This window comes from Stenella coeruleoalba (genome assembly GCF_951394435.1).
Source record: "Stenella coeruleoalba genome assembly, chromosome: 7".
Lineage (NCBI taxonomy): Eukaryota > Metazoa > Chordata > Mammalia > Artiodactyla > Delphinidae > Stenella > Stenella coeruleoalba.
This window is the reverse complement of record NC_137153.1, coordinates 37,700,981-37,728,826: the sequence shown is the minus strand read 5'-3', so window position 1 is coordinate 37,728,826 and position 27,846 is coordinate 37,700,981. Positions and strand designations below refer to the sequence as shown.

The 27,846-nt window shown below is 46.1% G+C and overlaps 1 protein-coding gene across 1 annotated transcript; it reads right to left on the bottom strand.

Annotated features, from left to right (window-relative positions):
* Nucleotides 1-78: 78 nt before the first annotated feature.
* FBP1 (fructose-bisphosphatase 1) lies at nucleotides 79-27,846 on the bottom strand. Its single transcript, XM_079926607.1, has 8 exons — nucleotides 27,798-27,846; nucleotides 26,955-27,187; nucleotides 16,241-16,403; nucleotides 12,835-12,927; nucleotides 6,916-7,056; nucleotides 3,856-3,993; nucleotides 2,040-2,159; nucleotides 79-464 (listed from the first exon to the last, which is right to left on the bottom strand). Exons 2-8 carry the CDS (start codon nucleotides 27,122-27,124, stop codon nucleotides 273-275), a joined length of 1,017 nt encoding a protein of 338 aa, XP_079782733.1. The 5' UTR covers nucleotides 27,125-27,187; nucleotides 27,798-27,846; the 3' UTR covers nucleotides 79-272.

The window sequence follows — 27,846 nt, the reverse complement described above, 5'->3', positions numbered from 1 at the left end:
CAATGAAGACTTTTTTTTTTTTAGAAAAAGGAAGAATATGTTTATTTCTCCTCTATCCACTCAAAACATATCGTGACCATCTGTGGCATTACTGAGATAGCATTTTGGTTAGGCAGCATAAGGCATTACACAGCATTTGATGGTGAAAATATCCATACTTTTTATTTCTGTGTCTAGGAATATCTGATGCACAGTCAGAATCGGGTAGCACCCTGTGAGATCAAAGGTCCAGATAAAAGGCAATTCTGTTTGGTGTGGGCAAGGCCAGCTCTTCATTTGGCAGCGTGCTTCTTATATAGCTCCAGGAACTCAGTCACGTCTTCAGGAGACCCCAAGATGATTGGCGCCCTCTGGTGGATGTCAGTGGGAACAATGTCCAATACAGCTTCCTTCCCAGTGGTAGCCAATCCTCCTGCCTTCTCCATGACATAGGCCATGGGGTTACATTCATACAATAGTCTCAACTGGAAAACAAGAGCAGCATTCTCAGAACAGAATAGATTACACAGAAAAGAGATCTGCTTCATAGCAAAATAGTGCAGAGCTGATCAAATGAACTGATACTTTCCCTTACTTTCCATCACAAGGTTGCATCTAAGACTGGATGGTTAATTTAACCATTTGGTTAAATTAAGCCATCCATCAAGAGCCAGCAATAGATTGCCTGATGCAGATGTGAGGCAGACCACCTGGGCTCAGGACCGAATGACATTTTGGCAGAACCGATGTTTCCCTTCTCTTTATAGCACGGAAACTGGACCTAATGAGTGATTCTGTGTGTGTTTTGGATGGACCTTTGCCTATTCTATAAGCATTTAAAAGTCCATGGTAGTGTCTGGCTGCAGACATCTGGAAAGCAGACTGGCTCCTCCAAACAGTATAATATTGTTTGCAACTCTGTACACATTCCTTTTACAATTCTCCTAAGGCTTGAGGGTTGGGATTTAGTATGTTATACATCTTGGAATTTACTTTTAAATATTCACTTTTTCATTGTATGCATTTTCATGCAGTCTGCCTACTGAGTAGACAGCTTTTTGCAGGTGTTTCCTGACTCTATTTCCATACAGGTGTCAGGGTCAGATTTGCAAAACTGAAAAAAAAGGAAAAGGAGGAACCTCAATATTTGTGTTAAGGAACAATTTTTTGAGGCATTAGAGAAAAGTGCTATAAAGCAGGCTAATCACATAGGTTGGGATGCCCGAGGTAGGTGGCTATGGTAAGAGTGAATGTTTTAATGATTTCAGTGAACTGGACGCCACATGCCATAAACAGAGATCTGAGCACATCTGAAATACATCCATTTCTAACTATGGGGATTATTCCTATTCCTTCTCTCACATTAAAAATAAAATAAAATAAGAAAAACCTGTCTGTCCTTTGGGAAAAACAAAGGGACAATACTTGAGAAGGAAACACACTGTCCCTCTGTGTCGAAGAAAAGTGGGTGTCCCTTCTCCAGCATAAGCAAGCACAGCCCACCCCCTGGCTTGTAAGAAGGTTGTGGGCATGAGACCAATGCATCAGTTGCAGCTTACCTGAAAGCTCTAGGTGTCCCCAGAGATGCTTTCCTTCCCTAGAAAGGTAGCATTTTCTAAGCAGCAAATGTCAGCTCACTAGTCATTTCAATGTTATGCCTTTTGAAAACAATCAAAGAAGACCTCTGTTTGGGATGCATATGTGATTTGCTGCCTTGGTAATGAGGCTGGACTGTTTCATTTCATTTTATGAATGGCATTCATTTTGCCCAAGCCAAACCACGTGTAGCCAGTGGAAGCAGAAAGCACTTTTAGTACCCTCTGACCATAGCATCATCACTTATCTTTAGCAATGAAAGGGCTCTCAAGAGATCATCTTTAGCTGATATCACCTGGCTTTAACCAGGACAGCCTTTAATCTAGAAAAGAATATGCCACAGACATCCTTGGCACCCTACTGCAGAGCATAACAGCTACCATGACCTTTCTTCCTCAGTCAAATCTCCCAGGCTGCAAAGGAAATCCACTGCTTCTCAACCACTCTTCAGGGGATTTATTTACCTTTCCGTTGGGACTTTTCTTGTTAGCTGGGTACAAAAAGATCCCTCCGTAGACCAGGGTGCGGTGGACATCAGCCACCATGGAGCCCACGTACCTGGCACCGTAGGGGGCTGAGTTGTCCTACAAGGTTAAGACCAGCAATAGTTAGGGTTACAGAAGAGAGAGCTCTCTTCATGTCCTCTATGCTTATTTGATTCAATAGTCAAACAGAGCACCATCAAGGTGTGTGTTTGGGGCTGTGCTAGGAAATGGGATGAAAATTCTGTCCCCAAGCAGCAGAAAATGGAATCATGGAGACAGCCTCTTACATCTTACAATAGCTCACATTACCTGAGGAGGCCCTAAGGATTCAGGCTCCGGGGTGGGGCAGGCATTTAGCAGGACCCTGAAGGAGAAGAAAGATTTCGCAGAGCTAAGGAGAGGGGGCAAGGGTGGGGTTTTCATCTCTGCAGGAGCAGGAACTGCCCAGCCAAAGGTGGGACAACTAGAGAAGCACCTGCAGTCTGCCTTGGGCCCTGGGAGGAGCCTGGTGCAGCTGGGGGCAGGAAGGGATCTCTAGGGAAAGGTGGAAGGAGACATAATAAGGCTGGAGAGAGAGCCTGGGGCCAGCTTGGAGGGCCCTGAATGCCAAACCAACAACATCTGGGCTTCTTCCTCAGAACACAGCAGCCTTCCATGGCATTAAGCAAGAGTGAAAATGAGTGAGGCCCAGTGGGGCTCCCAGGCATGGAGGCCCTTTTGTCCCCCGTTTCTTGTAGGCAAGACTCCAGCCTCCATGACCTTCCCTGAGTTCCAAAGGGCAGATTCAAACAGTTGCTAATCAAGGGAGAAACGGCTAAAAAACCACCTGAGGCAAGATTAAAGGGACCAGAGAAGCTGGTCAAGATTAGGAAACCACCTGAGACGAGATTAAGGCGGGCAGGCCCTGCTCACACCCTAATCTTGTCAGAGACCCCAGCCTCGAACCACTGTTATATAACCCTCATCAAATCCTCCCAGGGTGGGACATATAGTTTTCTTTCTTTCTTTTTCTTTCTTTTTTCTATACAACTTTTTAAAAAATATTTATTTATTCTAGCTGAGCCGGGTCTTAGTTGCAACATGCGGGATCTTCACTGTGGCCTGCGGGATCTAGTTCCCTGACCAGGGATTGAACCCGGGCCCCCTGTATTGGAAGCGCAGAGTCTTACCCGCTGGACAACCAGGGAAGTCCCTGGGACACACAGTTTTCGAGGGCAGGAGCCCAGTGTGTCCCCCTTTGACTGGCACAGCAATAAAGCTATCCTTTTCTACTTCACCCAAAACTCTGTCTCCGAGATTTGCTTCGGCACCGGTGTGTACAGAGAGGCCGAGCTTTCAGTAACAAGAGTAGGACAAGATTGGATATTCCTACATAGAACCGTCTCTACAAACAGCCATTTCTTCTCTTCGTGTTCAGTGATTTGTAACCTCTTTAGAGAGATGCCACGATGGATCCTCTGAGTCTAGAGGTGACAGATAGAAATCCTTCAGGTGCCACAGGGCTGGGGCCTGGGCTGCAAGGACCACGTTTCGTACCAACTGGGATCAGGGACCCCAGCAGTGAAGCATGTTTTGTTGCCATGACTTCATTCATCTGACGGACTTTACAGTCCTGATTTTCTTCTGCCAAGAGAAAGTGGCAAAGGGGTTGCCGTCTCAGGGCAGAGGTTCCAGTCCCCAGCACAGTGGAATCCACCCGCTTCTGTCCCTGCCGCCTTTCTCTCCAGGGTAGATCATGAATCAACACATAACTCAGGGGCCCTCCCCCAACCCCGACCCCGCAGCCCTCACTTACTGGGGGGAACTTCTTCCTCTGGACATACTCCGCGACAGCAGGGTCGAAGTCCTTGGTGTAGCCCTCATTGAGGCTGTAGATACTCCCTTTCTTTTTGATCTTCACATCCCTGTCCACCAAGATGAACTCTCCAATGGCCTGTGAAACAGGAAGGAAAGGTGGAGCTGTGACATCTCCTTCAGGCCTGTGGGAGGGGGTGGCGTGAGGCCTGAGGTCACGTGTGTCCTTCAGCACAAAGAGCTTGCTTTTTATCTTTTTGTTTTTTCAACTGACGTATAATTGACATAGCATTCTGTTACTCTCAGGTGTACAACATAATGATTCAATATTTGTAACATTGTGAAATGATTTCATTGTGAAATGATTTCTCCTTGGCCTGGGACACCCATGCCTTTGGAAAAAAAAAAAAAATTGGTGCAGACAGGAGGTAGGATATCGGGAGAGATGGGCAGCTGAGTTACACCAAAGTGTTCATGGCTGCTCTTAGCTTTCCATTTGTTCGTTTCTATCTTGATGTCACTTTCCCCGAGCACCGTGAGTTTCGATTCACAGCATATATAGCTTCTGGTGCCTTTGCTCACTGATCTACAGAGTGCTTCTCAGAACTCAGCCTCCCACAAAGTCCCAGTGCTAAGCTGATGCCTTTAAGGCTTAGGTTCTTCAAAGGAGATTCGAGCTTTGGAGTAAGGTGTCACATAACTCCTATAGCTCTGGACTGAGGACTGTTTGGGGCTCCTACGCGTCCCTGATAAGAGAGTGATTGAGGCTCCGCCCATCTGGGGAGGAGACAGAGTTAAGAAGGGAGGTCCCACCTTGGACACATCTCTTCCCAGCCACTTATTCCCATAGCAAAGCTTGGTTCCTGTTGGAAGTAGAGAGGAAGTGGGGGAGGGAGAGAGGAGGGTAGGGGGAGAAAAGAGACTAGAATTAACAGTGGTCACTGAAAGGTGTCACTGTGAGTGATTCTTTTCTTTTTTTCTTTTATGGTTTTTTGGGTAAAAGTCTGGAAAATGAAGGCATCACACAACAGGTGCTCATGAAGCCATGCATTGCGGGCACCCCGCCCTGGTACCTGGCCGGAACATCCTAGCTGTGAAGGAGGTTAGTCCCTTGTATGGGAGAAAGAGACTGAAAAGCTTTTCAAACCTTAAAGCCTGCTAGAAATGCAAATAAAGCTGCTGTGGTCTTCTTAGCGGAAGCTGTCAGCCAAAATGAAAAGAAAGCACTAGGTTGACCCCTACCCTGCAGGCATTCATCAGCTCTGGGAGGTCAGCCAGCAGGGGGTAGCGCAGCCTCCAAACACTGAGTGGCCATTAAGTGTGAGGTGGACAAAAGACTATCAAACACACAGAGACTTACTCCCCGACACAAGGTCTGCAATCTGGAAATAAGAAGAGGTTTCATGTTTTCCACACATCCATAAACTGAAAGGTAACAGAGAAGTTACCAGAAGAATGTCTGGGGAAGCAGTAAACGCCTGCTGAGAGGATAAACCCAAAACATCAGTGATTTCGGAAACCGTACCCTGGGCTCAGAGTGAACTTCGCTCGGGTTCTGCCCCTACTTTACCCTGAAATCACCTCCTTTGGAGGCTTAAACTTGTGCTGTTTCCCTACCCTTGTTGATTTATTAAGCTCGGGTGCTTCCAAGGAGGCAAAGTCCAGTTGTGCAAGCGTGCGGGAGACAGAGGCAGCCTACCTTCCGATTTCTCCCACCCGCCACCCACAAACCTCGAGGCCCCACCACCAGCAACCGGCCCCTCCCAGGATTCTAGCAGCTGACCGTACCTGGTGTTCGGTCTGTCAGCAAAAAGCACCAAATAAATAGTTTCATTAATGTCATCTGAGGACATTTCTAAAACTGAAAGGTATCTATAACCTCAATTCTTTTTCCCTTGGGACACTGGACCCAATGCACAATGAATGTGCCGACCTACGGAAGATGATTCTGTGGAGTTCATTTCAATGGTGGGTTTAGTTATGCCAAATATGTAAAGAGATTTCTTTGCTCAATTCATCTGCTCTGTCGAAACTGTCATCTAACAGAATAAATAAAGAAGTCCAATTAATACACATGTGGAAGAAATTATCCACAAATTAAAAATTGTTAATGAATATTTTTCATGGCACCTTGGGCTCCTCTCCGTGAGGAATTTGTTTCGGTTTTTGTTTTCTGGCCGAACCACGTGGCTTGTGGGATCTTAGTCTTGTCAGGGACTGAACCTGGGGCCCAGCAGTGAAAGCGCTGAGTCCTAACCACTGGACCACCAGGGAGCTCCCGAGGGTGTTTTTCTCTATAAGTTGGACAGACTAAGGAATTATCTTCATTTCCTTCTTTATTTTCACTTCCTTGAGTTCGTCAAAGCCTTTCAAAACCACAAGGGTTCACTGAAGGTTTGCGTGCACGTGCACATCAAATGAATTTCGGAGCTAATTTTGAAGAAATGAGGTGGTCCACTGCTTCAGCCGGGACACCCATTCACCTCAGGAAAATAAGCTAGTAATGGATAGCGTGGGTGGCAAACAGACCATCTATGGGCCCCATCTGGTCCACAAACGTGTTTTAATTGGCTAGCACAGTGTTTTACACATCCAGAAACATTACATTTTCTAAAAATCCAGTGTTTCTTGAAACATTGGAAGCCTTGGCAAGACTGAGCCTCTATTCCCAAGGAGTAACAACTGACAGACCTCCCCAGTTCCCCAGTGCCCCGCCACTGCCCTGCCACCACCCTGACCATCCTTTCCCAGCACACTCCACTCATCTGTGTGGCCTGCTCAGCCCAGTGGGCATCTGAGTCAGCTGAGTCACGTCCACTCTAAAGAATTCATCGTGGAAGAAAGACTCCTTATGCTCTGGACAGACACCATTTCTCACCTCGATAATCTTCTCATGGTGGTCCCTCCATCTCCCTTCCCCCCTTCCCCAACCCATCATCTCTGCCCCTTCACGGGCCTCATCTTCCACCTCTAGGTACTGCCTCTCCCCCAACACACACACACAATAAACACTCACTCACAGCCACCAGCGAAGCACCCAGCTTCCCCTGGGGTCTCTCACCGGGTCCAGCATGAAGCCGTTGACTCCATTCGCCGTGGCCAGGACCAACATGGTGGCACTGCCGTAGAGTGCATAGCCAGCAGCCACCAGGTTCCGGCCGGGCTGCAGTGCATCCTTCTCAGAAGGGTCATCCGTTGAAATCTAGGACGAGAAAGAAAACACAACACGTTTTTTGTTGTGTTCTGTTTTGTGGTTCTTTTTTGCAGTTCATCCATTAGCAAGATGCATTATCAAGGTGCTCTCGTAATGAAATAGGGCATCTTCCCAGAGAGACCTTCCTCCTCACATCAGTAATATCCTGATTATATTACCACAGCGGCCTTCCCACCAAACCCCAAATTTCGTGCATCTGGATCCTTCTTTCCCATCAGGGTCCTCCTCCAATTTTACTAATTTGATATTCCCTCATCTCTCCATTATCACTCTCAAAAAAAGAGCATGCCTCCTTGCCAGCTCCTACTAATTTAATCTCATTACCGTCATCAATGTCTTTCCCCTGCCTACTCTATCTTTATTTAAACAAATTAAAACTGGGCTGCAGGGCTTCAAGTCTGGTAAGGAAATCAATTTCATGAGCTCCTGCCAGTTGCAGCACATACTCCAGTGAGCAGTGTGGTCCATACTCACACACCAAAGAAAGTCTCAGAAATACAGCAACTGAGAATCTCTCTCCAGAGTTGTTACAGTGTAGGGCAAATGCTTTCCCTTTTTTTGACCATGACCCACAGTAAAAAAAAAATACATTTTGCATCACAAACCAGTACCAACACACATGCACCCGCACACACAACTACAAAAATTTAATAAAACAATACTTACATTTAGAACATGACATGTACTCTAATCTTTCTTTGTTTTTTATTAAAAACAGCCCACTGGGTCGTGTGACTGTTTGTTCCCTAATACTAAGGAAAGGAAAAACTTAAGGGCATGGCTCCTAATCAATGATTACTAACTGATAATTACCTTCTTAACACTTGACAATTGGCTTCTATGGTTCTCAAAACAGCCTCAAACAAATCTTTCAGCTTGAATATTCTCTACTTGAATTTCAACAGAAGTGAAAATGGGCAGTTTCTGCCAATTTCATTTATTCTCTCCCCAACCACAGATTCCAGGGGCTGAGAATAAGTAAGGGCATCTATCTATATCATGATACCAGAGATGGAGGTCATCTCAGCAAAAACATTCCTGGTGTGGGACTTCCCTGGTGGTCCAGTGGGTAAGACTCCATGCTCCCAATGCAGGAGGTCTGGGTTAGACCCCTGGTCAGGGAACTAGATCCCTCATGCATGCTGCAACTAAGAGTTCGCATGCTGCAATTAATAGTCCGCATGCCGCAGCTAAAGATCTCATGTGTCACAACTAAGACCCAGTGCAGCCTAAATAAATAAATATTTTTAAAAAGAAATACATTCCTGGTAATTTCTTCCTATAACTTTTGAAAGTGTGGTCCAGAGACCATGTACATCAGAATCACTTGAGATGCTTATTTAAAATGTAATTCTGGGGCTGCAGCCTTGACTTACTAAGTCAGACTTTCTAAGGTGGGCCCTGGGAGTATTTTACCGTGCACCATAGCTGACTCTTGCACTGAAGCTTAAGAACTACTCATGTAAAAGGAAATGTCACAAAAGCCGTTTCTCTCTTTTTTTCCTCTTGTCTCCAATCTTTGTGTTTAACAGTTTTCATCTAGGTGGTTGGCTGCTTGCTTGGCTGGTTGTGTTGGGTCAAATTATTTAATTTAGTTTGGTTTGTATTCACAGGGTAGTGCAGTGCAGTTAAACACAGACTAAACACAGTATCAGAAATTTGAGTTGTTTCTCAGACTCCAAATTTTGCCAGTGTACAACCTTGAAAAAGGAACCAGCTTCCTTCAAAGCCAGTGACATAGTGGGAGGAAAACAGTCAGGCTCTAACCGCTTCCTCTGTCGTAACTACTTAACCCTGAAAGCGCAGCACAAAATAAGACAAAGACAACATGTAAATAAGTAAGTTGACTGGAAGCCCCTAGGCTTGGAGTAGTCAGTTCTCCACCAAGAAAAGTCCCCCAGAGGTTCACCTCATCCAGAACCACCCATGTCTGTCTGTGGCACAAGGATGAACAGCCTTTCTCTGAAACACTGTCACCAAATAATCTCAGCCTTCAACTTCCTTGCATGGAATAAGAAATGGTAACATTATCTATGATCCATATACTCAAAAGAAAGACAAAATAATTCCATCTAGTCATTAATTTGGAGGAATACTTTTCTACCCCGTCCCCCTTTGTAATGCATGAATTCCCTCCTCCAAACCCTCAGCAATGAATGCCTCTGTTCCAAGGGAATCCATTACAGTCTCATGCGGATGCTCATGGACCAATGTGCAGAAAGCACTTGACAAAATTAAAAAGCGTCTGGACCCTACCTTTACTCATCCCAGGCCACCACCTGCTGTAGGTGTTGCTCTGTTTTAATCCACGTCACTCCATATAGAGTACGAAAGACACCATGGATTCTGGAGACTTGAGGTGGGGGAGGAGAAAGTCAGGCAGAAGTGGGGTGGGGCTGTCCTATCATCAGATGGTCTTCCCTCAGAGCGGCAGCCAAACCCTCCCTAGAAGGTCTCATAGGGCATATGGCAGAGTGTCCAGTAACTCAGCCACTATTGTTCACCTACTAGTGTACCAGGCTGCCTAGCAGACAAAAAAATATATAAGAGAAGGTCCCTGCTCTCAAGGTATTTATAATCTGCAGTGAACATCCATTGATTTTGCCTGGCCAGCACCCATCACCCTTCTGCTGATAAATGCACCTTAACCTTCCTCAAAATACTACCCCCCTGGCCCTCAGCTCCAGGAGTGAGCACATGACCCTGGTCTGGCCAATCAGATCACTGCATGCCTCAGGCCGTAGTGATTGGTTGAGAGATGGACACATGACCTAAAGCCAAGACAATCAGGGCCAATGAGATGATATTCTTGTTGGAATTGTTGGAAAAGAGGTTTGCATCTTCTGTTTGAGTTGCTGAAAGGATTGGATGTGGGCCCAGACCTACTGGGAGCCATTTTGCCACCAGAGAGGAGGGAGCAATAGAGACGGAGAGGAAGTGTGTCCCATTTATGTCATCTGAGTCCTTGAATGAGCTACCCACTGGACTTTCTAGTTAACATGAACCGATAATTTTCCTTTCCTTTCCTCCCTCCTCTCTCTCCTCCCTCCCTCCCTCCTTTCCTTCCTCAAGCTAGTTTGACTTGTGATATTCTCTGTTGAATCTTAATACAAAAAACAAGACAAGTAATATTAATAGCTACCATTTATAGAGCACTTTTTATGTGCCAGGCACTATTTTCATTGCCGTTATGCTTAATTTTCAGTATCTCCCCTTTATGGATATGGAAACAAGAGGTTACCTTGCCCAAGGTCCCACAGAGCTAGTAAGCATCAATGTCAGGAAACCACACTCCATATGGCTATTACATCTCCCTGTGTCCAGTTAAGGGAAGTGAATTGGATTCTGAAGCTTCTAGAGCACTTTTGAAACTCTGCTTTTAGTCGTGGGGACTGGATATTTTTAAAGGGTGTTGAAAATTAGAATGGTATCCAATAGAGGGTGACCACACTAGAGAGGTCGAAAAACCATCTCACATGAAAGATATTCAACTCAAAGAAGATTTAAAAGAAGGGGAGGGGAAGGCAGAAAAGCCATTTCCAAGCATGTAAAAGAGTCTTATTTTCTGATGCTCTAAAAGGCCATATGAGCAACAGGGAGACAGATTTTGACCCAATATTTGGACAAACACTCTAGAATTCGACCTTTTCTGAATGTCTCCAGCCAGAGGTGGGGTGACCCTTCCGAAGGTACTGTGGCAGGAACTTCGTAGAAACACTGGACCACAGGCCCTAAGAGATCCCTTTGGAGCCTATTTTCAGGCACCATGTGGGCAAGACCAGATCACTGTTTCCGAGTTCCAGTTACCAACTAATGTTATGCCACTGAGCGGCTGCACCAGGGAGCTGAACTCCAGCCCAGATCCAGCTCTACGGAAAGCAGGAAAGGTCTCCGTTAAAGCATCAGACAGTCAATATTTATGCCCCATAAATCCTCAAACAATCAATAAGGCTTTTGAAAACTGAAGTGACTTAAAGGGAATGGTGACACTCATCACCTCTTTCGGTCTTTTAAGAGAGTCACTCAGGTCTATTGAGAAGAGTGTGGAGACTCATTGTTGAGTTGTTCTAGCATTTGTAATTCGAGTTGCTGTTGCAGGCTGTTTTGATTTTTTTTTTTAGTTGATAGCCAGTGTCAGTTTTCTAGGTTTTTTTTTCCCTTAAAAAGAGTCTTTATTTGGGGGGTTAAGGTGGAAACTGGGGCTGGCAAACATTAGTGTTGCTTTAGCTCTGGTTGAGTCATTACCAGAAGTCTTCCTCTCCATGAAGAATTTTGCTGCAAAGTTCTCTTGCTATACTATATAGATCTGATAACTTGCAGGTAAAATTACATGCCTCCTTGTCTATAACAAGAGTGGGATGTTTCATGGTATGACTTGGAAAACAGATTAATTACTTTGTCTTTGTCTTTCTGGTATGAGTATTAGAACTTTCAGTTACTCACACTGATCTGCCTCCCGGCCAAGACAAACACAAGAGATACATTTCAATGAGGAAAGAGAACTGTCCCATGGCGGTCCTACTTCCCATGTTTGAAAGGAGATTATGTGCAATAGTAGACAACAAGTCACTTTGAAAAACAAAGCACAAATTGCGGTCTCGCTTCTTAAGTTATGGCCTCTGTATCCCAGAATAGGAAAGTTGGAGGAACCTCAGAGGTTGGCTGAACTAGCTACCTCGTCCATTAAGATGAAGGAAAGGGCTCAGCCTCAAAGGCATCTGTGAGGTTTTATTTCTAAAATAAACAAGAAGGCTGAAGCCAAGATGACATATTTTAGATTTCATCACTTTTTATGATGGGCCCGTGGCTATTCATTCCATTTTCACTTGTATATATCTGAATGCACTTCCACCAAACTGCCCCCCTCCACCCCCAAACACACACACACACACTTAAAGTAAGAGAAGGGAAGAGAGACTTTTGAGGTAGAGGTACCTGCTCAGGTCATCCAAGTAGAAAAGACCCAGGGCAGGAGCCTGGATCCCCTCACTGTACCAGTGTGCTTTCTATAATTTACAGCAGAGTCAGCAAACTCTTTCCATAAACCAACAGATAGTAAATATTCTAGGCTCTACTGTCACACAGTCTTTATCAAAATCCCTTAACCCTGCCTGTGCAGTGCAAAATCAGCCAGAGGCAACATAGTAAACAAGTGAGCTGACCATATGGCATTAAAACTTTATGGACAGTGAAAATTAAATTTCATATAAATGTCACAGGTCATGAAATATTATTCTTTAGATTTTCTTTTTAGCCATTCAAAAATTCAAAAGAGTTATTTTTTGCTCACAGGCCATAACAATCAGGCAATGAGCTGGATTTCGCCCAGGGAGACCATAGTTTGCAGACCCCTGATTTAGAGGATTTAAAGGACAATTTTGATATAAGTACTCTCGATGGTTGTCACACTCTCACAGTTCTCAGTTCACATAGTTACATCATTGCAGCTACCCTACACTGTCTCTTTTGTTTTTAATTTTATTTTCTGTCACAAAAGGAAGCAAGGTACAGTTAAAAGAGTGAAATATCTTTCTCTTCCCACCCACCTTAGTTAACTACATTTTCTTTTAACAACCTAATAGATTTTCACCATGCCGTTAAGGCAGAACTTAAAAAGTCAGAACTTGACATATAAACCTATTTCAAGCCTCACAAGGTTTCACGATGTACATTCTGGCTGTGCCACCAATAGTGAAACGGGACTGGATGTTCAACCTTAACTCTCCTTTTGGTCCCAAACCAGGAGCTTGATCCATGACATCTTACCTTTCTGTAGATGCCAAAGATGGTTCCAATGGATACAAGGCAGTCGATGTTGGAAGATCCGTCAAGAGGATCAAAACAGACCACATATTTACCCTGAGCAAAAAAAAAAAGAAAACACAGCTTTACACTTAAAATGAACACATTGGGACTTCCCTGGTGGCGCCGTGGTTAAGAATCCGCCTGCCAATGCAGGGGACACGGGTTTGATCCCCGGTCCGGGAAGATCCCACATGCCATGGAGCAACTAAGCCTGTGAGCCACAACTACTGAGCCTGTGTGCTGCAACTACTGAAGTCCGCGCACCTAGAGCCCATGCTCCGCAACAAGCAAAGCCACTGCAACAAGAAGCCCGTGCACTGCAACGAAGAGCAGCCACTGCTCGCTGCAACTAGAGAAAGCCTGCGCACAGCAACAGAGACCCAGTGCAGCCAAAAAAGAAAAAAAGAACACATTGTAACGAAATAAAGAGTATACGCTAAGGGGTTAAAAGAGGGAATCTAGGCGAAAATTCAAGAAATGTGTCTTATTTATACTCTGTCAGGGAAGGTATGAGGTGGTATACAGAGTGAAAATAACAACAAGAAATATATATCAAAAGATCATTAGGCAGAGGAAACACAACTTAGAATAGGAGGCATAGATATAGATGAAGGCGAGGAATACAGATAATTAAGTAAGAATTTCCTATATCATTGATTTGAATGAATCATAATTTTGGTTGGAGTTTCCTGGCAGTCAAAGGAAGAAGAGAAACAAAACTTTATTCATAAAGGCAAAACACAGTATCTCAGGTGAAGCAAAGACAACATTAAGATCTCTAAGAGGGCTTCCTTGGTGGCCTGGTGGTTGGGAGTCCGCCTGCCGATGCAGGGGACGCGGGTTCGTGCCCTGGTCCGGGAGGGTCCCACGTGCCGCGGCGCGGCTGGGCCCGTGAGCCGTGGCCGCTGGGCCTGCGCGTCCGGAGCCTGTGCTCCGCAACGGGAGGGGCCGCAGCGGTGAGAGGCCCGCGTACCGCAAAAAAAAAAAAAAAGAAAAAAAGAAAAAGGAAAAGCTCTCTAAGAATATTTTCATGCAGTTCTTATAGATGATACTTGGGGTTACAGTGCACAGAGTTCTCAACCATATTTCTACTGTAATTCCCAAAGGAAATAACCCTCAGCTGTTGTAGGACTACTAAAGACTAATTCTTTCGATAGGATTTTCAGGGGTATGTGGGAGCTGGCTGGAGTCAGCTCTCAAGGGCCAATGGTGCACATCTCTTCCCAACTCTGTTTTCAGTGATGTCATGTTGGTAGCTCAAAATCAACTCTGGGGGACCATTTGCACAGTTGAAAGTGGCAAGTGCTACAAATCAGAGGGGTTTTTTTCTAATAGAGAGCCAGCTTACCAGCACACCACTGGAGATTTTCCACCTCCAAATTAGCCACTTTAAGAGGTGGTTGTTAAATTTCTGCATCAAATTAAGGCAATTCTTTGATTCCCTGACCGCTTGCTCTGAACAAATCACCTTGGTTGACGCAGGAGAAACTGTCATTAGGAAAACAGGAACACGCTTACCACGAAGGCACACTGTACTCAGAGAAGTTGGGCAGACCCATAGAGAATACTAAACAACAAATTCAATCCACATGCCTAAAACTGCCAAGTACCTTCAGAGGCCCAGCAGAGAACAACATGAACTTTGAATCTGACACGTAGTGTATTTTAAGAATGATGTAGGGCTTCCCTGGTGGCACAGTGGTTGAGAGTCCACCTGCCGATGCAGGGGACACAGGTTCGTGCCCTGGTCCGGGAAGATCCCACATGCCGCGGAGCAGCTGGGCCCGTGAACCATGGCCGCTGAGCCTGCGCGTCCAGAGCCTGTGCTCCGCAACGGGAGAGGCCACAACAGTGAGAGGCCCGCGAACCGCAAAAAAAAAAAAAAAAAAAAAAAAAAAAAGAATGATGTAAAACAAGTTAATCAGATGTGGCTCCCCATCCCTCTTATAAAGGTCAGACTGGATATCAGGCAGTCTCTTTAAATCCATCTTCTGACTGATTTTCTTCTCATCCTACTCCTTCATGTCCCCAGTTCATCTCAAACAGGGAAAGATAGTAACTCATCTCAAATGGGTTTTTTTTGGTTATTATTATTACATGATTTTTGCTGTTCAGTGAAAGCTGGATATACTCTTTCATTCACTTTTTCAACAGTAATTTTTTGTTGATCCCCTACAATGTTGTGCTAGAGGCTGGGATACAGAGAAGAATATAATTCATTCTCTACCCTCAAGAAGCAATCAGACCGTAACTGAGCAGGACCCTACAGGGCTTTCTTAAGACAGATTCCCCCCACCCCAATGTCCTCTGCCTGCCTCTTGTCTGTAGAAAAACATTAGCCAAAGAATAAGTTTAACCAGAGAAGTGAGAAAATGAAAAAACAAAGGAAAACAATCAAATAAGACAAAATAATAATAGTTTAGTCATTAAACAAACTCAGGAACCTTTAGTTCCTCCTCATGGGGTATAGATAATATTCTGAGCCATATCCTTTAAGCTGTTTTGCAGATACTGAATTCCCCACAGGTGGAAGAAGTTAACTACATGATGACCAGACTAGAAATGACAAAAGCTCCTCCATCTTACACAGTTCTTTTTAAGAACTGGCCTCAAGGAGATGGGAACAAACTGACCCTGGAGTTGAAGATTAGCTGTACTTAAAAACAATCAAGATGACACTGATCAGACCACCACATGGCCAATTTCAAGATGATTATCAGAGCTAACTGTGCTGTTCTGCATGTAGCCCCCTCCCTCTGCTTATACACCCCTGAAACTCCCCTTTAAAAACTCTTGCCCCCAGATCGGCAACAGGGAGTTGGTTCTTTGGGACATGAGTCTACCTTCTCCCCAGGATCGCTGGCTTCCTCAATAAGGCTATCTTTCCTTTTACCCAACACTTGTCTCTCAGTATTGGATTCTTGAGCATCCTGAGTTCGGTAACAAGATTAATAGGATTCCAATGCATGAATCACTGATACGAACAGCTTAGATTGGCAGGAAGGTTGGTTATGAAGGTTGGGAATTGGGTGGATGGAAGGACGTAGTTAACAGAGCCAGACTTTGAAGAGCCTTGAACATGACAATAAAAAGTTAGAAGTGGAGACGAGTATGAGTATATTTGAGTCGCTCCCATGTATGAGCACGCAGGAGAGATGATAATGGCATGGACTGTGGTGGAAGTGTGGATAGGAGAGGACAGTTTGAGATATGGCAGTGAAGTGGAATCTGTGAAATGATGACTGATGGTTCAGGAGGGATCTAGGCTGTGTCTTAGGAATCCAGCTTGGCTGAACAAGTGGAGTCCTTTATGAAGCCAGAAAGAAAAATGATTACATTAAAATCCTCAATAGTGCAGCAGACCCACCCTTTTCTCAGGTTCTACTATTATGGCGTGTTTATCTTCTTCCGACACAAGAACACAGGTAGCAAAAGATGACTTTAACACATTAATAACCAGGTCATTGGAGAGGACATCCAGCTTCTTCACCTGATCACCCGTCATGTTGGTAGAGCCAGCAATTCCATAGCTACAGGGAAGAAAAGATACAAAAATATAAGCCATGACCACCAGAATATGTCAATGCATCTATAAACTCACTCAAAGAGGGCATTTGGTGAGATTTAGAAGAAAGGAAAGGAGACACATGGTTTGGGAGAAACAGAACGAGAAAGGTGGTCATCCAACTGGATTGGCTCCTGGAGGGAAGGAGATATTGTCATTCACCTGTCCAGTGCCTATCATGGTACCCAGCACACCTTTGTGGTTAAATCGATGTTTCTCAAGCTTTTTTTTCATTATGGCCCCTAAAGAGGTTTTTTTTCCCTAACACACTCCCCCATGAAATTTTAATATTGCAGATAAAGTGTGTATCTGTTTATGCACCGTATGTACATATATTTCACACCCAAAAAGATTGATTTTTTTTCACCTGCCCCAAGAACCAATTTTCACTCCCAAATGCATGAGGTAATGCATAATGAATCAGCTGACAGACACAGCAAGCAAAGAAACCTTCTGGGTGGGAAGGAGCCTGAGAGGGAAACTAAGCCACGGGATCTATGGTTTTATAGCTGATGAGACCCTAAAAGAAAAGAAATTTGACAGATCCCACTACCCCATTTTATGGAGGAGGATGCTCACTCCAAGACACCAATGGGCTCCTCTACACTGGAGCAGCAGAGCGGAGGTGAGAAGCTCACTTTGACTTTCAAGCCAGGCCTCTCCTAAGGGCACCTCACTGCCTCTGGCAGGAGTCCTAGGGGCTGAAGGGATTGGGAAGTCTGGAGTCCTTACTTTATTTTCAAGGTATCTGCAAGTCAGTAATTGTGGAGCTTCCAGAATCTAAGTGGCTGGTCCAAAATGGAGCCTAGTTTGTTAGAATGAAGGAAGAGGAGGGTTGTCATAGCCTGGGGTTGAGGAAGAACACTGAAAGGAGGGGAAATGTTTTAGAAGGAGGATGCGCTGAACCAGATAAGAGACTGGAGGTGGGAAGGGAAAGAGTAGGGGCATTGAAGATACCACCAAACAGCTGAGAATGGGAGAGAAGGGGTACCATGGCGCCCTTCGCTGAGATTGCTGGGAGCACTTGCCTGGGGACTGATTGTCATGGCATTCACTGCTCAACTCCTGAAAATGCATTTTCTCTAAACATAACTTGCATGTCTCTTGCTGGACAAAACTCAGCCAACATCAGAAACTGTCTGAACCCAAACGGTTCGCCTGGCCTGACTCTCCAGGAGGTAACTCCAGTTAGCATCAAGCCCATTCTCCAGTGTTGCCTCTTTCAGCATCGTTCCCTCGCCCACCTGGAAAACAGCGTCTTGTCCCTCCAGCCCTCCTCCCACTTCTTTTCATCATGTCACTCCTGTTTCATGAGTAGAAGACCAAGGGATCTATCAGACTTGCAGCTGGGTTTTCCCTTCTCTTTCCATATAGTCTCTTTCTCATTTCAATTGTGAGGCCGACACTGATGAAGAAAGAAGGCAGCCGAATTCCGGATGGAACTAGGGCTTGGCAGGGGCCAACATCTCAATGCCTGCATCTTCCTCAGTGGCCCTGCTGGTACCCACTGGCTCTCCTTCCTAGCCCGACACTTCCACCATTAAAGTCACTACTGACTTCAGGAGGGTGAATAACGCTGATGGAAAAGAACATGGGCTTCGCGGCAGAGACCTGGCTCAGCCCTCAGCTCTGCAAGTCCCCTGCTCTCTCCGAGTCCTCCTTCTCAATCATGACCATGGAGGGTAATGATGCTTCATGGGGCTGTTGGAGGATTATACACTTATCACACATACACAAAGGGTTTAGCACAGCCCTTCACGCCTCATGTTAAGTCCCTTGTTTGGTCGCTAAAGGAAGCACTCATTAGGGATCTGCAATACTGTGGGAGGGTCAAGATCCCCCAGGCTTCATCATCTTCGTGTTGGCATGGCTGTTTAATCTGTACTTCCATGAGGATGAGGACAGAGGGTATGTTTTCCCCCACTGTGTCCCAACTTCCAGCACACAGTAGGCCCTCTAGCAATACTTGCTGAAAAGCATCTGCTGAAGAGAAGGGAAACCCAAGCCTGAAGGAATAAGTATAGGAGCGGCACCTTGGAGTTTGGAGGAAGCCACTGGCACAGTCCCCAGAGGGACCGGCCTATGGGGACAGTTCCAGGGAGGCCTGGGAGGCTGGGACAGCTGGACAAGGCACTGAGGCAGGCACGGGAAAAGCCTACTTTACACTTTGTTCTGGGTATCTGGCTCAGCGAGAGAGGTGAAGAACAGTCAGGCCTCAGTTCCTCTTACTCAAAAGCTTCCTAGAGGCCTGTGTGAGTGATCATTTATTCCACAAATATCTATTGTCCCCACTGTGCTGAGTGCTGGGGTTACAGTGCTGAGTAAGATGGATGAGATCCCTGCCCTCATGGAGCTTATATTCTAGTGAGTGAGGCAAACAAGAAACAAGCAAGTGCTTTTGAATGAATAAGATCATGTTGGATAGTGACCGGTGCGCTAATAAAATGAAACATGATGCTGGGGGATGGCAGGGCAAGGGGTTTAGATGGTCAAGGAAGATCTCACTGCAAAGGAGCAGTTCCAGCTGAAGGATACTTTGAATGTTTTTCAAACGAAAATGAAGCTATAACAAAGCCTTAAAAGAGCCCAAATAAGCCAGCCAGTAATGATTCCAAAGAACAGCTCTGGGTCAGTAATTTATCCAAAGGAACAGGGAATTTGTTTTTCACATATTTCCAAATGGGAGGAGTTACTCTGTGCACATTTATATAAGTAACTTTTTTTTTTTTTTTTTTTTTTGCTGTACGCGGGCCTCTCACCGCTGCCGCCCCTCCCGTTGCGGAGCACAGGCTCCAGACGCACAGGTTCAGCGGCCATGGCTCACGGGCCCAGCCGCTCCGCGACATGTGGGATCTTCCCGGACCTGGGCACGAACCCGTGTCCCCTGCATCGGCAGGCGGACTCTCAACCACTGCGCCACCAGGGAAGCCCTATATAAGTAACTTTTTAAACCTCAAAGTCTTTTTCCCATGCGGTGGGCTACAAGAGGTTACAGTCAGCGTCAGGGCAGCTGGATTGTCCAGCCAAGACCACCAGCCAGGTTCCTCACTGCCGTTCCAGGGTTCTGAGGTGGATCCTGCCCTTGGGTCACAGAGAGTGGCACCACCTGTCCACGGGGAGTCGGGAGGGGCCATATAACAGCTGCAGGATGAACACTGTAGGGGACACTCACCACACCAGAACCGAAATGGCCATCTTCATGGCCAAACCATGCAGACCACTGGATGGCTCCGCCTCCCTGCCTGGTTGGGTGGTCACCCCTCCTTCCTCCTCTTTACTCCCATGGAGGGTCCCTCCTCTGTTCTAACCAGAAGGACCTTTCCCCATCTATCCTCCAGTTGCTTGTGAAGCATAAAAAACATGGGGATAGATGATTCTGGGACCCTCAAACTCAAAATTCAGGCACTTTATAACTCTTCTAGGTCATCTTCTGGGAGGGTTTCCCTTGGTGAGACCTTGTGTTAGGAAAGTCTTCGAGAAGGCCCAGGAAAGTGATTCTAAGGTAGAAGCAGGATTCAGGAGAATGAATTCCCAGCTTTCCATGTCAATAGTGACAATATCTGAGTCTATACCCAATCACCTCAGATTCTGAACGTTGCACCTTAGCGCAGGAAGTTAGCCATGACACGAGGAGTTTCTCACACAGCCCTGTGTCATCCCGCCCAAGGATGATGAGGCAGGACTAGGCAAACGCTCAGTCAGGCTTCTCCCAAGATGGCTCCAGAAGGGAAGCAAGACCTCCAAGGGAACACATTCCATGGATCAATGAAAAGCCGGAAGCAGGAAAGGCTTCTACAACTTTGACAGAAGAGAAAAGCCCTAAGAAAATCCTCAAGGAACTAATTAGCCGAAGAGCACATGGTTTATTTTCTTCCTAAGTTTTCAGAAAATCCCTTAGAAACAATACTCTTCTGCATTCTGATCAGTCATCATTCCATCAAAGGCCCCAAAGGATAGAAGAAGAGCCTTTACTGTATAACCCGATGGGCACGCGCAGGAGCAGTGGGGAAAAGGTAGCATCATCAGGCACTTTCCTCCATGGGCTGGGACTCTAGACCCTGGGGTTCAAATCCCAGCTCTGTCACTTGTTAACCAACCCTGTGCAAATCTCTTAGCTTCTCTGATCTTTGGTAAAATGGGAATTTAGCGTATCTATGTCATAGTATGTAGAGAGGGGGAGTAAATGAGTTGACATAGGTAAAGGGCTTAGAACAGAGACTGGCACCAAGGTAGTGAACAAGAAATGGTATCATTCTCTTGCACCCCTAACTCCCCGCAGCAGTAATACAACCATGCTGAGAAGCAAGGTGGGTGCTGACAAGAACACAGCACCAGGGACCTGGGTTCAAATTCTGCCTTTCCTCTTACTGATTATATGACTTCCATCAAGTTGTCTCAGCTCCCTGATTGTTTCCAGGCTTTGTAAGGGTGACGGCTAACCCACGTGATACACCTGATCCATAGCAGACAATGGCAGCCATCATTGTTCTTAACGGAGCCCACAGATTGGTTGTACAGGTTGGTTGATGAAGGGGAGGGGAAATGACTTCTAAACCAGTTTTTCAGGCAGCTTCTGGGAAGACAGGCAATGCGGAACAGTGTCACAGGTAACTAAGTGACAAGAAAAGGAAGTGCTCAAAGTTCACATTTGACTGAAGTCTCCCTGGGAATATTATTTCATTTGAGATGCTTATGATATGTCACTTCAATTTTATTCATGCTAGTTGGCCCTGCAGCCCAAGTAGTTCAGGGCAGCACAGCATCCTGTAGTTTATGCTGTCAGGGTTTATGCCCCTGTGACTGTTTGTTTTTCAACCCCCAGAGACACAAAATTTCTCTTTCTGGAGTTTGGGGAGAAAAATCAATTTGAGAAGCTGCTGTCTGTAATATCTCTTCTTTTTGTTTTGTTTTGGTTTTTTTGGCCACAACACAGGGCGAGTATTGTAATATCTCCTCTTATGCTTACTATAAAAACCTCACTGAAAATTTGAAACAACTGTTAAGTCATTTTAATTCATATGATGGGAAACTCTTTAGAAGGATGGGTTAATTTGGCCAGTATTTTTAAATCCTTAGATATTTGGACTAAATATTAGCATGGTTTTTCAAATTTGCATACGGTTTCTACAGCCATTTCACAGCCATAAAGTCTGTAATTAATGATGGTCAGGGGAAAGGCTCCTTTCACATTTCTGAAGCAGATCCCTAGACACAAGGACCGGAGCCAGGGCCACACTTAGGGAAGAACTTTCGATGACTTCCTTGATTTGCTAACTAACTAGACCTTTTCCTTCTGATGTCAGCATGGCAGTGTAAAGCAGGCCACCCTTTAGATAGCATGCACGAGAGCCAAGTGGAAGAGCTCATTTTTAGAAGAAAAAGGGACGCAGATTACTATTTAATCCTTATCACTGAAGTTGAAGGTAACATGACTTGTTACTGATTGATTCTGAAGTAAATGACCAACCATTCACCCACCCCAGAACATCCAAAGGTCGGATGAGAAATACAGGCCACCCTCGGTATCCTGGGTTCTGCATCTGCGAATTTCCCCCCGTAGTTAGTTGAATCCGAGATCACGCAGGGCGGACGGTACTCAGCCATTTTACCTAAAGGACTTAAGCATTCGCGATTTTGGTATCTGCTGGGTGTTCTGGAACCAATCCCTGGTGGATACCTAGGGACGACTAAACATTGAAGAAGAGGTGTCAACCGGAGCAGCTTCAAAGGCCCCAAGCCCCAAGGTTCGCTTGAGTTCATGCCAGCCCCACGTGAGCAAATAGGATGGTATGTGGCTGGCTCTGCTTTTGGTGTGGAAAGGAAGTTACAATTCCTTTTTGGTAACATGGAGATGATAATTCAAGAATATAAGACACCTATGATAAAATTTCCAGAAGTTTAAGATTGTAAACTCTGCAAACTTGAAGATAAGCTCAAGTATGTGTTAACTGACCTGTAATTCCAAAATTAAAACTGAAGTTATTTATTATTTTCTTCCACCAAACAACAGAAGTGACCTCATATTTATAAGAAAGTTTTCCCGATGTCACGTGAGCATGATGGGAAGTTTCCGGTAACCAATCTGAGGGAGCAAAGTCATCTTAATATATAATATCCTAGCCTGGAATATATCCCTGTTGAAATGCATGTGGGCAACTACTAAGGAATGAAAAGCAGGATACAGGCTATCTGTTTTCTAGAAACAAAAAGCTTCAACCTAGGAAAACAATGATGACAGTATCAATTGAATGAACTCAGTTCCTCCGCATACAACTCTTTGAGGATTAAAAAAAAAGTTGTCTCCATCTTACAGGTGGGGAAGCTGAGGCTCAGAGATGTTACGCCAATTGCCTAAATCCTCACAGAAGTTAAATAGCAGAGGCAGGAATTTGAGCCCAGCTCCACCTCTCTCCAAAATGTGCTCTTAGGGCTTCCCTGGTGGCGCAGTGGTTGAGAGTCCACCTGCCGATGCAGGGGACACGGGTTCGTGCCCCGGTCCGGGAAGATCCCACATGCCGCGGAGTGCCTGGGCCCGTGAGCCATGGCCACTGAGCCTGCACGTCCGGAGCCTGTGCTCCGCAACGTGAGAGGCCCGCGTACCGCAAAAAAAAAAATGTGCTCTTAAAGCCTTGCATGTTCCCGTTCTGCTAAACCGGATCCTAATTTTCTTCTCCTCTTCCTCTTGCCTGAGGGTGAATGTGCCAAAGTCCAGTGGCCTAATCTTCAGTCAGCTCTTCACACCCAAATTCCAGACTGTCGCAACTAACTGCAGCCTGGACAACATCCCCAGCTGTATGGCCCTCTAACACCTCAAGTTCCACATCACCAAAATGTCAGCATCATCTTCTTACCCTTCTCCAGCCTCTAAAACTCAGCTCCTCCTTTGGAATTCTGGGTTTTGGGGGGCTTCTTTGTTTTTTCGTTTTTGTTTGTTTTTGTTTTTTAATAGCACAGCCCTGCTCTCGGGATTCTTTGAGAACCTCCCTTGCTGTCCTTCTCCCCCACCCCCACCCAGACTTCTCCCAGGTCCTCCCCCTCTTTCCCTCTAATCCCCCAGCTCTGAATGCTGCTTTCCTCAGCTCTCCGGAGCCTCTTCAGCTGGTGTTCCACATGTCCTAGCTTTCTCTCTTTTAACTCTATACTTCCAGCCATAACTGCCCCAGATGAATCTCCATTCATTCCACCACCCCATTCAAAAACCTGTACCGGGCTTCCCTGGTGGCGCAGTGGTTGAGAGTCCGCCTGCCGATGCAGGGGACACAGGTTCGTGCCCTGGTCCGGGAAGATCCCACATGCCGCGGAGCGGCTGGGCCCGTGAGTCATGGCCGCTGAGCCTGCGCGTCCGGAGCCTGTGCTCCGCAACGGGAGAGGCCACAACAGTGAGAGGCCCACATACAGCAAAAAAAAGAAAAAAAACAAAACCTGTACCTCTCCCCTTTGCTTATCCCCCCAAATATAAAGTATTCACCCTTGCCATTTGATGTTCCCCCAATGCAGCCACAATTTAACACCCGCAAATGCCCCACCACTACAATACTTGAAGGCTTCAGTCAAACTGAATGAGCAACTTTTCCAGCAACATCTTCCTACTTTGTACATTTCCTCACATGATGGCCCAGCCTAAAATGCTCTCCAGCCATCAAGCCTATGACCATCTTTTCCTGACCATTGCAAATGCCTATCTTGATACTCCACAGTCCTCTGCATCCACGTCATATTTTTGGTACCTCTAGGAAAGTATCTTTCAGATCTCTATTGTTTTATAATTCTATACTTGTACTATTTTTCCTACAGCATAAACTCTGTATCATTCTCATCTCTCAGTCTCTTCTAGAACTAAAGAGACAGAGAGAGAGAGAGAGAGAGAGAGAGTGCTCTCCAGGCTCTACGTTTAAACTCCTGATCTGTCCCTAATGAGGAGTCAGGGCTGAGCTCCATAAACTGGTTCCGCAAGGCTCCTGCAGTCTGCAATCATCTTGTCCCTCTGGTTAGACGCCCTTCTAGGGCAAGTCATCAGCACTAACAAGTTATTTGCAGGCATGCTGGCCTCTTCATCCAGGATATCGAAGTCATGAGTGTACTCTGGAGGCCTAGGTTAAGATCTTGTCTTATTGCCCCCTGCTCAACTGCATGTGATACTGAGACAGTCAAACTTATTTTCCCACAGGAGTACTTAATGTCCTCCTCTGCCAGCCACCCACATGGCCATGCATCAACACCCATTTCACAGGTACAATGCTGTTTGAAATAGTCAAAGACCAGTGGCATGCCCAAACATATGGGAGATGTCAAATAGCTCATGACGTGTCCATGCAGTGGAACACAATGCAGCAATTAAAAAGGAGGAGGTGGATTTCCATGTCCTGACATTGAAGGATGTGGAATATATATATTGTTGAATAATGAAGGCAAACTGCAGAAGAATACATTAAGTGTGATTCCATTCTGTTTGCTATTTACAAAGAGTCATATGGAAATATGTATCCATGTATAAATTTATATTAATGTAAAGAAGTATCTAGTATAACTGACTCACTTTGCTGTACACCCAGAAACTAACACAACACTGTAAATCAACTATACTCCCATTTAAAAAAAAGACATAAAAAAAAGAAGTATCTAGTAAAATAACCAGTAAATTATGAATAGTGGATACCCCAGGGAATGGGTAGAGGTGGGTTTCACTTTTCCCGTTGTGTCCTTCTGAGTGGTTTGAATGTTTGTTGAGTGCAACTTATTAAGGAATTTATAATTATAGCAACAACAATATTTTTTTAACCTGGTATTTACAGGTACCTAGCGTAAAAATATACATAATTTATATAGCCAACATTAGCACCCTTTGTCCAGGTCCCACTATCAAAATCCCACTACCTAAGGTCCCACTATCGGACATTACTTAAAAGGTGGGAAAGATGCACCTCAAAGCAGATCTTGTGTTTCTGAGTCTCTTTGGGGTTGTGAAAGGTGCTGACACAGTTTAAAATAATACAAGAAATGACAAGCACTCTTTCTGAAGAAGCTCCCTGGTTTTCAAAGGCAGATAAAGCTGTTAGGACACTTTTACTTATTGTAAATTAAATTTGAAGTAAGATTTTAATTGAGTGTGTTTCCTAACGCACAGCCTCCTTAGAAATGTATTAAGAGGGACCATAGGTGAAATAGTAATGGAATCACCACCTTCCTAACGTACTGTCCCATCCCTGCTTGACATCTGAAAATAAATGCGATGTTACACTCCTTCCTTAACAGTTAGCTCGGATAGGTTGGGAGTTTGGGATTGACATGTACACACTGCTATATTTAAAATAGATAGCCAACAAGCACTCACTGTATAGCACAGAGAACTCTGCTCAATACTCTGTAATAACCTAAATGGGAAAAGAATTTGAAAAAGAATAGATACATGTATATGTATGACTGACTCACTTTGCTGTACACCTGAAACTATTACAACATTGTTAATCAATTATACTCCAATATAAAATAAAAATTTAAAAAAAAAGAGTTAGCTCTACCAAGCCATACTGTGGGACCAAAGGCAAAAAGCTGACCAGAAAAGGAAACTAGGTTACAGGGGTTATACTTTTTCAGATCAGCTAAGAGCACTGTGCACAATGTTTAAGGTGTTCCTAAGTGTGGGAAATATTAGGAAGGAGTGTGGGCAATCTGAAAGCCCAGGCACCCTTCAGCTATACTGAGGACCAGTCTAAACATAAAATGCTCGTGCACACCAGAATAAACCAAAGGGCACTTGTGTTACTTACAACAGGCCACACAAGAAGGTACTCTTTGAATCCCCATGTCCTGTGATTGCTCTGCTAAACACAATGTGATCTGCGGACCAGCGGTCTCAGCACCACCTACCACAGAAGAACGTCTTAGAAATACAGCATCTCAAGCCCCACTCCAGACCTCCTGCAGCCCTGTGCACACCAGCACTGCCGCCCCTGAAAGCTCTGGACGGAGGGCCTCCTCGCAGTGGGGGTTCCACTCACTGCTCCTAACAGGACTTGTCTAGGGTCAAGGAGATACTGAATTAGAAACCTGACTTGGGACCCCAATTCCAAAGGGAGTGAAGGAAGTCGAAGAAAAGAAAGGGAAAGGAAGGCACCTGGGCCAGCACTTTCCTGTTTGAGGCTAGGATGGGTATGGCAGTCAGGCCAGGTGCCCACCTGGCCAGCCAATTTCATCAGGAGGAAGCCAGAGGGGTGCTAAGGCAGGCTGCTCAGCCCAGGGGAGCAGGCGGCAGGGTGGATGCAGCTGTGGACTGTGAGACAGGCCCCCAGGTGGGAAGCTTAATGGAAGGCGGAACTAGGCTTGAGTGCCGCTTGAGCTTCCGCAGAGGGGCAGAGAGGGAGGGAGGGAGGGAGAGAGAGGGAGAGAGAGTTCCAGATGTCAGACAGAGAGACTGACAGCAGGGGCAGAGGATCAGACATCGGACTGCTCGGCAGATCCCCTGCCAGAGAGAGAGAGGCCAAGGTGAGGGGTCCGGGGGTACAGAGGCCTGACTCACAGGTGCGCGATGCCCGCCTTGCGCACAGCGGAGGAGATGGCTTTGACCGCGGTGCAGAGCGAGTTGAGCAGTTGGGTCATCTCGCCCGTGCCGCGGGCCTTCCTGCCCTCCTCCATGACGAAGCGGGTCAGGGTGATGATATTGGTGTCGAAGGCCGCCTGGTCCGTCATGCTGTGGCCGGGCTGCTGAGCGCTGGGCGGCAGGTGCAGGCGGCGGGACGCGGTGGGACGCGGCTGGAGCGCAGACAGACGGAGGGTCAGCACCGCTCGGAGTGGGCCCGGTCCCAGCGGGGTGTCCCGCGGAGCCTATAGGCGCGGGTCACCGCCTTCCGCCCACAGGAACACCTCCGCGCCCTGGCCCCGCCCCTCCAACTGCAGCCCCGCCCACTCCGCCCTCCACCCCCACCCCCCGTCCGGGATCCTTGTCCAGTCTCAGTTCCTCCAACAGCGGGGCTGCTCCCTCACCCGCGGCCCACCGCCACCTCAGGTTCCTCCCCTGTCGCCGCGCCACGCCTCCTCAAAGCACTGCCACTGGCGTAGTGGAGTGCTGCCCTGGGCCACCTACATGGTCTTTTTCAGTCCCCACAACGACCGTGCCACAGAGGTGCAATCATGATTTTCTCCCCAAGATATAAAACGTAAGTTGGGAAGGGTAGGCGTGGTGCTCAGTGCAGCGCTGCAGCCCAGCTGCTCCCGGGTTCCGGCAGGAGGCTCTAACCGCTGCGGTTCCCTCCCCCACCGTGGCCACCTGCCATCTGCTCCCTGCCCTCTGTCCACCCCTGCTTGGCCTGTCACCTGGCTCTTCTGACCAACTTCAGGAGACGTGGATTCCCTTGTTCCTTACCTGTCTGATGACCCGGCTTTGGTTCCTTAATTCAGGCCTCTTCTCAAGA